Raw genomic sequence first — 11863 nt, forward strand, 5'->3', positions numbered from 1 at the left:
AATAATAAAATGATTATCTACGAATGGGACGAAAGGAATATTTTTACCTCCCCAGTGTAGATAAATTAAACTTGAAAATTAAAACTGTGAGTTTATAGAATTACTCAATCTAACTCACAAAATATGCATGTTTTTATTTTAGGCCGTCCAATTATAAAATATATATTTTTATTATATAAAGCTTACATTAAAAAATAATAATGTGATGGTAAAATATGTGTATTTGTAGAAAAAGTGGGATCATTGTTACTAAAAAAATGAATGATTATAATAAATTAATAATATTTATTTTTTCTATTTAATTTAATTTTAATAGATTTATATATTTTACAAATAAAATTATTTATATGTAATAATTAATAATTGTAATTGTTTTAAATTTATAAAAATAAAATTATAATTTAATAAATTAAATATATTAAAAAATTAATAAATACTGCAATAAAAATATATTTATATAAATAAATAAATAATTTTTAAGAATAAAGAAGGAATAACTAAAATTAAAAAAAAAAAAAAAAAAACTCAATTTTAAAATTGTGGGTATATTAGCTTTTCATAAATTAATTTTTTGAATTAAAATTTTTTTTCAAAAAATTAATTTACCAAACATTACCTAAGATAAGACAAACTGGACCCGGCCCACGAGGTAGTAAAATAAAACATGTTTTTATTCTTAATGGGCTTAAATAGATAATTCTAATAAAGCCCAATTAGTATAAAAGTTTCTATTTTGTCGACGTGTCACCATCGCATTCAATGTGATTCCACGTGGCGCTCTCTGAGCCGCAAGTGTGCCCCCGATGGCCCATGCGTTGACACTGTGGAAGTGAAATGTCATTATTTTAATTTTATGATGGTTTGCTTGCAATATCAGTCAATCAACTAATTAAATAAAATAAAATAAAATAAATAAAGAGACTAATAATACTCCCTCCGTCCCATGTAATATGGGTGTATTACTGTAGACACGAAAAGTAAGTAATTAAGAAATGTATTAGTAAAAATAATTATTATTTAATAAAAATAATTATAAATTAAGATTAAGATAACTAAATAGTTTAATTAAGATTTAAAAAAATTTAAATTTTAAATTTTAAAATATGATTAAAATGTAATTAATTTTTTTAAAAAGGAAAGGACAAATTATGTGGGACTGACGAAAATAAAAAATAGGGACAAATTATGTGGGACGGAGGAAGTAATAAAATTAAATGTGAATGGCATAGAGGAATTTATTATCGGATTATCATATAAATATATGTATATATATTATTTACTTAAATTATATTGTACATGCTAATAACAATGTAAATATTATACTTCCTCCGTCTCATTTACCATGTCCATATTACCGTTTCCGTCTGTCTTATATTTCAAAGTACTTTCGTTTTTTAGAAAATGATTACCAATCTTAATTTTATTTAAAACTTTCAATTTTTTTTTTTAATTTTAATTAAAATAATTAGTTATTTTAATCTTAATCTATAATGATTTATATTATAAGTTAATTATTTTTACTAATATATTCTTAATTATCTACTAATTATATTATCATAAATTCTCGTGTCTACAGTGACCGAGACATCTAATATGTGACGAAAGTAGTACAATATTTAACAATAATTTTTAATATATAATGTATTACTACTTTTTAGACTTTTTAAAGTTTTGATACTAGTAATTAATAATATTAAAAATATATATATATATACATTAAATATTTCAAAACAATTATCAATTACAATAATTTATGACTGATTAAGAGTGCATTTCGCAATTAGCCGATAGCTTTTACCTGATTCAATTAGTTGGTTTGACTAGCCGATTCAATTAACGGTTTGTATTAAAGTGTTTAATAAAACAACTGTTTGACATTAGATGTTTATACATAAAATGATTATTAAGGACGTTGATACGTTATTTTCTAAAGTATTTAATTTTGTTCATTTTGGTTTGAAATTTATGAAAATTTTTGTTATTAATTATTGAAAATTATAAAAATATTTATTTTTATTTTTATTATTTAGATTTGAAAAAATTATTTTTACTAAAAAATAATAATTTTTTATTAAAATTATGTAAAATATAAAAAAATAAATTTTTGTATATATATTTTTATTATGCTAATTATTGTTTTAATATATATAAATAAATTAATAACATTTGTTGTTTTTATTTGATTTGGTTTTAAAAATTTATATATTTTACAAATGAAATAATTTATATGTAATTATTAATAATAGTAATTATTTTAAATTTACAAAAATAAAAATATAATTTAATAAATTAAATATATTAAAAATAATTAATAAATACTACTATAAAAATATATTTACATGTATAAAATAAATAATTAAGTTTTAAGGGTAATAAGGAATAACCAAAATTAAAATGAAAAAACTCTTTCAAAATGCTGGGTAGATGAGCTTTTCAAATTAGCTTTTTGGTCCAAAAAAACTGTTTCAAAAAGCTAATTTACCAAACACATAAATTAATTTTTTGACTCGTCAAACAGCTAAAAATTATTCAATAAACTAAATACTCTTCAAAATGCTGTTTTCCAAACACCCTCTAAATGTGACTAATTTTGATTGGTGGCGGGTATGTTCATACTTAGAATTGACTTTTTTGGCAAGCCAAATTATTAAGAAATGTTCAAATGTAGTGTTTGCATTTTATTAATTATATATATATATATATTATATGGATTAATATGTCTGTAATTATTATTATTATGTTTTCAACTTGAAATTGGCAATAATGCAAAGTAAGGGTGTGTTTGTTTGGGGGGTTTGGATTTTGAGTTGGGATTTGAATAGTAAAAATTTTGAATTTGAATAGTTGTATGATGTGATATAAATAGATGTTGATGTGATGTTTTGAATGTAAAATTAATTTTTAGTATAATATAAAAAATGAAAAATAGGGATTTGATTTGATATTTTTGAGGGAAAAATTTGAATGAATAGTAAAAAAAAAAAAATCTGATCCCTCAAACAAACACACCCTAAGTTTGTTTTTAGAACTGAGGCTTTCCACTCAAACACAATTATAATTTATTAATATTAATTAATTAATTAATTTACTATACATATAAAATAATTTTAAACTAATAATTATAATTTAAAAATAAGCATTTGATTTATTATTATTATTATTTTTAATTATGAATAGTAAAAAGCCAAAATAATAATAATAATAATAATAATAATAATAATAAGCACAGTACTTCTTGAAGTTTGTTATTTTTAAATTTTCAAATTCAATTAATATTATTTATTCAGTACAATTTTTAATAAAAATATATTATTTAATTCTACGTAATATTACATAAAATACTATTTAAACAAACGCAAATGAATACTCATTTTTAAATTAATTTCAAATAACAATTAAAAAAATAGTTACATGTTTGTGTTTTGTATTTATATAATGATTCGATTTTTGTTTGCGAGACATGTTTCTCCTTTACACGATCCTAATATATATAATATTTATATTCTATCATTTCGTAGAAAATAATATTCGATAGAAACTATTACTTTTATATTATTTACGCTATTATCTATATTTTATATAAAAAATATTTCAAGCTCAAATACTAAAAAAAACAAATCCATTAATATCTTGAAGGATAATAATGTATTTTTTTTTTCTTTAGAAATGGAGAAATTTAGAGTTTATTTTGTTGCAATTTGATATTAATTTAAAATAAAGAGTTTTAATTGATTTTTTTAAAATGGTATATTTATATGATACTTTTTGAGAAAAATAATATATTTTTATTTGGAATTATATAAAAATAATATTATTAATTTTAATTTGAAATTAAAAAAAAAAAACCTACATTAACAAAGATATAAAAATTTTCTTAAAAAAAAATATACATTATAATTCTCTCACTTTATATTTTAATTAAATTACATTGTCTAGTGAGTCATATCCCAAATTGATTGTGGGACAGATAATTATTAGTATAAAATTAATTTGAAAATGAATAAACATTGTAATAATTGATGAGTCATCTAAAATGAATTAAATGAGATTTAGACATATATTAGTATACTGTTAAAAACTGACTTAGGTCGACTGGTCCCATAAATTCAGTAGAAACATTACATCTTCTAGAATATTACAAATACAATATTAAATTTTAGTCTCTCCGTGGATGTCCGGGTCACTGTAGATACGAGAATTTAGAATAAGTATAATTAATAGATAATTAAAAATATATTAATAAAAATAATTATCTTATAATATAAATAATTATAAATTAAAATTAAGACAACTAATTAAAATTAAAAATAAATTAATTAAAAAATTTAAAATGAGATTAAAGTTTATAATCATTTTTCAAAATAAGAAAGTGACATGCGATGTAGGACGGACATTTGTTTTTTACGGAGTTTCAGAAATATTAGTATTATTATAATGTAGTATGAATAAATTAAAAATAATTAAAATAATCTTATTAGTATTGTGTGATATAAATGTAATAACATTTATCTAATATATTGTAAGTTGTAAAAGTATTTGTAATGTTAAATTGATAGTACATTTACTAAAAAGGAAAATAGATACTTTGTTGTTATGAGACGGACCAAAATGAAAAAAATAATAGATTGTTACCGTTACTAAAATAACCTCAGTAATTAAAGGCAAAAATAGCATACAATTCTCTTATAGTTTCCCTAATTTGTTTAGAATTTTAGGGATTTAGAAATTGAAATTTTAAAATTTATTCGCAATTTGGGCGCATTTAGGTCAAATACAGTTAAATAAGGACCGCTGAGAGGATTAGATGCAAAATTTATGAAATTACGATGGGAGTTTGACGCAGTATCAGAAGTATAGGGATTTGAAACCATATGTAGATTTTGTGCAATTTAGCCTAAAAAGAATATTAATCCACTAAAGGTGTGTTTGTTTGGGTTTTTTTTTTTTTTTTTCTAAATACACTATTTATCCAATTTTTTTTTTTTAAAAAAAATCAAATCAAACATCTATTTTTTATTTTTTATATTATACTTAAAAATCAATTGTACATTCAAAATATCATATCAACACCCATTTATATCACTTATACAATTATTAAAATTCAAAATTTTTACTATTAAAGTCCCAACTCAAAATCCAAATTCTCAGACAAACGCACCCTAAAAATATTATCCCTAACGAGGAACCGTATCGAAAAATTAATGTGACGTGGCAGACGATAATTAAGAAAGAGTCAAAAGCAGGCAACAAACTGCATTAACTCATTTGCATGCAAAGTCAGCTACTTCAGTAACTGCATAATAGGTACATTTATTATTTCTTTATTTATTTTAGATGATCTATTTTAAATAAATATTTCTAACTAATCATGTTAATATAATATTACCAAAAAAATAAAAAAAAAAAGAGAAAAAAGAAAAAAAAGGGAGGTTTTGAAATGCAAAAATAAAAAATAGTAAAATTTTTATGTATGTTTATTGTTTTAAATAATTTTTTAGTATTAAGAATTGTGAAAGTATTATAATTAAGTAATAATGTTGTTTTTTTTATGTATTTGCTTTTTTTTTTTTTTTTTTTTTTTTTTTTTACTTATGTGTGATTATGTTAGTTTTTCTTATATTTAATTTGATATTTTTTTCAAGAAAAAAATATATACTACTATATTACTAATAAATATTGTTAATTTTTTTTTAAAAAAATTACTTATTTATTACTATCTCCGACCAGTAGGAAGTATACACATATTTTTGCGTGAATGTATTTAATATTAAAAATATCTTTATATTTATATAATTTACTTTTAAAATATGATTGTATTTGTATTACAAAAGAACACATGATATACTTTTGTCCTTTTTTTTATTTATATTACGTTTTGATATAATACTCTCTCTGTCCACAAATTAATGTCCTACTTTTCTATTTGGGACGTCCAACAACTATTGTCCTATTTCTTTTTTTAAACACAAATTTTACATTACCCTTCGTTTATTTATTACTTTTAATCTCTACCATACAATTAAAAACAAATTTGTCAATTCATAACAAAAAGACAATCACCTAAAAAACCATGCAAATATACTTTAGGACAATATAAATTGAGATCAATACAAAAAAATTACTGTGTACTTTACGGCGGGACGGAAGCAATATAAATTTTTTCTAGAAAAACATACTTATTTAAACGAAAAATTAAAACAAAATATACAAACACACGAGACACTTTATATATATATATATGTGATATAGTGATTAGCTAAATACATTCCCATTTTCTCAGGCAAACCAAACCTCTGTCTGTCTGCAATATTACAAGAAGAAAACAAATTAAAGAAGAAGACAATTGTCTGTGTGTGTTGTTATTATTAATTAGTTGCAGAGAGATCTAGAGAGAGAGAGAGAGAGAGAGAGAGAGATGGGGAGAATCCCAGTAGGTGTGGGTTGGAGTGAGAAAATGGAAATGATGAAGAAAGGGCCATGGACACCCCAAGAAGACATCATCCTCGTCTCTTACATCCACCAACATGGCCCTGCTAATTGGGCATCTGTTCCTTTTAACACAGGTTTCATTTTTATTTTTATTTTTATTTTTATTTTTTTAAAAAATGAATATGATTTTTGAATGAATTATACATATATATATATATATAATATAGGGTTGCAGAGATGCAGCAAGAGCTGCCGTCTGCGGTGGACGAACTATCTCCGGCCAGGGATAAAGCGCGGGAACTTCACCTCCCACGAAGACAACCTCATCCTCCACCTCCAAGCCCTCCTCGGCAACCGGTTCGGTTCCATCGCTGCTTTCTTAATTATATTCCCAGCTAATTGTCAATTTTAATCTCACACAAATTTTTTATTACTATTTCCTCCGTCCCATAAATATAGTCTTAATATTGATATTATATTGGTAGTCGATAAAAAATATAGATAATTTTTTTTTGTCCTTGTGAGTGTATTAGCGTAAAAAGCAGTGACAATTGTGTAATAAAAATGAAAATGTAAGGGTAATTTTATGGTGATATGATTATTTATGGAAATAAGACGACAGAAAAAATGGTAAATAAGACTATTGTATTGAGACGGATGGAATATTATATAATTAGTAAATAATTTAAAAATATATTAACAAAAATAATTATTATATAGTAAAAATAATTATAAATTAAGATAACTAAATATTTAATTAAAATAAAAAAATATTATAAATTTTAAAATACGATTAAAATGTACAATAAAAAAATATAATTATGTGAAACAAATCAAAATAAAAAAAATGGATGAATTGTGTAGGATGGAAAAAATAATATCTACTTACTTTAATTATCTAAATATATACTCTCTCTCATTCAAATTTATTCTTTTTTTTCTAGGTTGTCATAAAAAAATATTCTCATTTTTTTCAAGTAAAAAATAATATACTTTTGTATTTTCTTATTATTATTTATTTTTTATTAAAATTCGTGTTCGATTAAATGATTATATATTTGCGCGACGAATATGTTATTCAATTCGTAAAAGAGAAAAAACTCATCAATTTTTAGTGATTAGCATCGTGTTCTCTCTCATATTACTCTTTCCTAGTCTGACTTATTTGTCGTGTTCATGATACTATTAATATTCGTCTCATATTTTATTTTATGTAATTTTAAATTAAAAAAATATCATATTGAAATTTTATTTAAAATATTATTAAACAAATAAAAAGCTATAAGGGTGTATTTATTTTATGAAATATTTGAAAAATATATATATTTAAAAAATTGTATAAATAATATAAAATAATGATACGTGTAATATAATAATTTTTTTAAAGAAACATCTCTTAAAAGAAAAAAGAAAGAAAAGAACATAAAAAGAATACAACCTAAAGTTTTGGTATTGTAGATGGGCAGCGATCGCGTCGTATCTTCCGGAAAGGACCGACAACGACATCAAGAATTATTGGAATACTCATCTCAAGAAAAAACACCATGGCCGCAGCACCGCCTCTCCCAAATTATTACCTAATTTATTAATACAAAATAATAATAATAATAATAATAATAATAATAATAATAACAATAATAATAATTCGAAAGGGCAGTGGGAGAGACGCCTCCAGACGGAGAATATTCAGGCCGCCAAACACGCCCTATCCGCCGCCCTCTCCCACCTCGACAACTCCCAGGATGTCCATTCTCCGCCGCCGCCGTCAAACATTCCGCCGGCGGCATCCACCACCACCGCCGCCGTCAGCGCCGACAATCTCGCTCAATTGCTTCAGAATTGGACCGAACGTTCGATCGCCGATGATGATCGGACGGTCAGGAGAGGTTCGAGTTCGACCGCCGGTGAGGAGATGATTGGGAATGGATTCGGAGGGATTGAGGATGCCAGGACGGATGCTGATTTTGAAATGACTCAAATGCCCCTGCGTTTGCTCGAGAAATGGCTGTTTGACGACTGTGGCGGTCAGGGGCAGGATGGGAATTTCGTGGACACCGCCATTGGAGGATCTGCTGATTTCTACTGAAACCAGGAGGAAGTTCTAAATTGAAACAGCCAAGCAGAAATATATATATATATATATATTATATAGATATAGAGAGAGATCTATAGGCTATAGCTGATCAGTAGGTTTAAGGTTGTTTCTGTTGTACGAGGTAGAAAATTGGGGAATAAAAAGCACAAAGTGTAATTACACCTTGTCCGAGGATTGTTCCGCTGATGATTTTACCATGCTGATTTTTTCATATTAGTACGCTAGACAAACATTAGGGCATCGCAGTGGAGAAGCTATACAAAAGTTTCTTTAAATCTCCAAGTAATCATCTCTTTCTTCCATCTCAACAAAAAAAAATAAAAAAAAATATATATTTATATTTATATCAAAATTATTTATTTATAAAATTAAATTTAAATAAAAATATATCAATATTTATATCATTATATAGGAAATAAAAATTTTATATAATATAAAAATATAATAAATAATAAATAAATAAAATTATTATAAATATATGCAAAATAAAAAGGGAGAGGTTTTTTATGAGTTGATCCGGCAGCAACCAAGAAATTATTTTACTTTCGTTTTAAAGCCCAATAATTCCAGGTAGGATGACAAATAGGAAAGATAATGTTTCTCTCAAACCACAAAAACTGCCAATGGACATAGCTTTGTACATTAGTATTATATACAACACATATAATATGTTTTTAAATAATAATAAATATGATGTATATAAGTATGTCATATGTTAAAATCAACTATTGTGTGTTGTATGAGACTATATAAGTGTGATGTATTTGTATTATATTAATATATTCAGTGTACTATTTGTAGTAATATTATGTATTGTCTAATAGCAGACTACGTGCTGCACTGAATTTAAAATTCAGCACATCCACCCTTTTTCTATGTTCTTTGCTTCTGGTCTTCCAACTTTCATTTCGGATTTTGTAAAAAAAAAAAAAAAAAAAAAAAAACCCAATTCAATAACTCTGGAAGTATAAAAATTCGAAATTTGAATTATAAATTTAAATCAAATCAAAAAATTTAAATTTAAAGTATATAACATATTTAAAAATTCAATTTTTTGATTATTTTATTTTATTTTTATATTTTAAAAAAATTAAATATATAAAATAAAGATGAAAAAAATAAACATAAATTGAGTGAAAAAAAGAAACATAAATTTTTTGAATCAATAACTTTTTGGATTGATTCAAATTTTGAGTATATTAATCTGAACAGATCCAAAAATTTAAATTTTATAAGAATTTTTTATTAATTCAATCCAATCGAAATCAAAATTTAAATTTCGATTCGAAAATCCTGCGTTATTTATGTGTATGTAAAGTGGACATAAAATAGGGGATGAAAGGAGTATTATAATTTTGGCCAATTTGCAAACTGAGAACATTGACAGTGTAATTTTGCTTGTAATATAAATACTACGGAATTTAGAATTACCACAAATTCAAAAAGTAACAACGGCTAGAGTAATTAAGCCCTAACCACAATCGGCCACCGCCACCGCCACCGCCACCGCCGGAGATCCGATGAACTCCTTCCATGAAGAAAAGGCGATCATTTCGCTCATCAAATCATGCTCCAGCAAGTCGCATCTCCTGCAGCTCCACTCCCGCCTCCTCCGCTCCTCCCATTTCTTCACCCCGCCCATTTTCCTCTCATTCCTCTCCCGCATCGCCCTCCCTCCATTCCGCGATCTCCCCTACTCCGCCGCAGTCTTTTCAACCTTCCCGGCGCCCTCGCTCTCCGCATACAACACCATGATCCGCGCTCATTCACTCACCAGAGGTTCCGGCCGCGGCGGCCTCCGCCTCTACCAGGAACTGCATCGCTCCGGCTTCTCCTCCGACGCCCTGACGGCAACTTTCGCATTGAAGTGCTGCGCGAAGGCGGAATCCTTCTCCCTCGGGGCGCAGATTCACACGAAGATATGGAAAGACGGTTGTTCGTCCGACGGCCTGTTGTTGACGACATTGATGGATTTCTATTCGTGTTTGGGGAAAGGCGGGGATGCTTGGAAGGTGTTCGACGAAATGCCGCAGAGAGATGTCGTCGCTTGGAACGTCCTGATTTCTTGCTGCACTCGCAATGGACGGACTCGAGATGCTCTGGCGTTGTTCGATAGGATGAAAAGCTCGAACGAATCCCCGCCGGACGATGTCACTTGCTTGCTCGCTCTTCACGCCTGCGGGAGCTTGAATACCCTCGAATTCGGGGAAGAAATTCATCGCTACATCGTCGAAAACGGCTTTCATAGTTCGAAGAGTGTCTGCAATTCTTTGATTGCCATGTATTCCCGTTGCGGCAATGTCGAAAAAGCGTTCGAAGTGTTCGATCAAATGGCTAACAGGGACGTCGTTTCGTGGACTTCGATGATCTCCGGCCTCGCAACCAACGGCTATGGGGCGGACGCCGTTGCGGCATTCTGGAAAATGCAACGGGAGAATGTACTACCCGATGATCAGACATTTACGGGAGTCTTGTCGGGTTGTAGCCACGCGGGGCTTGTCGACGAAGGACGGATGATTTTCGCGTCGATGGAGAGGGATTTCGGAGTTACGCCTAATGTTCATCATTACGGTTGTATGGTCGATCTTTTGGGCCGCGCCGGTTTTCTCGACGAAGCGTATGGTCTCGTGAATTCGATGAAAATTAAACCGGACACGGCAATGTGGAGAACGTTGCTTGGCGCATGTAGAATCCATCGACACGTTAGTCTTGGGGAAAAGGTTATCGATCATTTGGTCGAGGTCAAGGGTCTAGAAGCCGGAGACTATATCCTATTGTCGAATATTTATTTGTCGATCGGGAATATGGAGAAGGTTTTGGAAATTAGGAAGATGATGAACGACAGAGGAATCGAGACGACGCCGGCCGCGAGCTCGATCGAGCTGAATCGAAAATTGCACGAATTCTTGGCAGATGACGTTTCGCATCCTAAGATTAACGAAATCTATCGAATGCTCGACGAAATCAATCAGCAGCTAAGGATTGCCGGGTATGTTGTCGAGGCGACTTCGGAATTCAACACCGGAGAATCGAATAGCACACCGTATCGAATGTCCTACCACAGCGAGAAACTTGCGATCGCTTTTGGAGTCCTGTCGACGCCTCCGGGAACGACGATCAGAGTCGCGAAAGACCTCCGGATATGCGTCGACTGCCACAATTTCGCCAAGATTCTGTCCACCGTCTACGATAGGAAAGTGGTTGTCCGTGATCGCAGTCGTTTCCATCATTTCAGAGATGGGCGATGTTCTTGCAACGATTATTGGTGACGACGAGGAAGAAAATGGCGACGAAAGTTTCTTGGACGTTTCTTATGGAATCGAGTTATTACGGTTTGGC

General features: G+C 28.3%; 2 protein-coding genes across 2 annotated transcripts; both read left to right on the top strand.

Moving 5' to 3' along the window:
* The first annotated feature begins 6251 nt into the window (after positions 1–6251).
* On the top strand, positions 6252–8610 carry LOC127241571 (transcription factor MYB94-like). Its single transcript, XM_051260681.1, has 3 exons — positions 6252–6563; positions 6657–6786; positions 7888–8610. The coding sequence occupies exons 1-3, from the start codon at positions 6416–6418 to the stop codon at positions 8513–8515; spliced, it is 906 nt and encodes a 301-aa protein (XP_051116638.1). The 5' UTR covers positions 6252–6415; the 3' UTR covers positions 8516–8610.
* A 1372-nt stretch (positions 8611–9982) lies between these two features.
* On the top strand, positions 9983–11808 carry LOC127241584 (pentatricopeptide repeat-containing protein At3g47530). Its single transcript, XM_051260708.1, has one exon. It carries the CDS (start codon positions 10045–10047, stop codon positions 11791–11793), a length of 1749 nt encoding a protein of 582 aa, XP_051116665.1. The 5' UTR covers positions 9983–10044; the 3' UTR covers positions 11794–11808.
* Positions 11809–11863: the final 55 nt, after the last annotated feature.

The sequence above is a fragment of the Andrographis paniculata genome, unplaced genomic scaffold, assembly GCF_009805555.1.
Source record: "Andrographis paniculata isolate CXL003 unplaced genomic scaffold, ASM980555v1 Contig83END, whole genome shotgun sequence".
NCBI lineage: Eukaryota > Viridiplantae > Streptophyta > Magnoliopsida > Lamiales > Acanthaceae > Andrographis > Andrographis paniculata.

Excerpts from the sequence above, each read along its gene's own strand:
- LOC127241571 (XM_051260681.1), top strand. The coding sequence starts at position 6,416 with ATGGGGAGAATCCCAGTAGGTGTGGGTTGGAGTGAGAAAATGGAAATG. Across the intron at positions 6,564-6,656 it reads ATCTGTTCCTTTTAACACAG|GGTTGCAGAGATGCAGCAAG; the intron begins GTTTCATTTTTA and ends TATATAATATAG. Across the intron at positions 6,787-7,887 it reads CAAGCCCTCCTCGGCAACCG|ATGGGCAGCGATCGCGTCGT; the intron begins GTTCGGTTCCAT and ends TTGGTATTGTAG.
- LOC127241584 (XM_051260708.1), top strand. The coding sequence starts at position 10,045 with ATGAACTCCTTCCATGAAGAAAAGGCGATCATTTCGCTCATCAAATCA.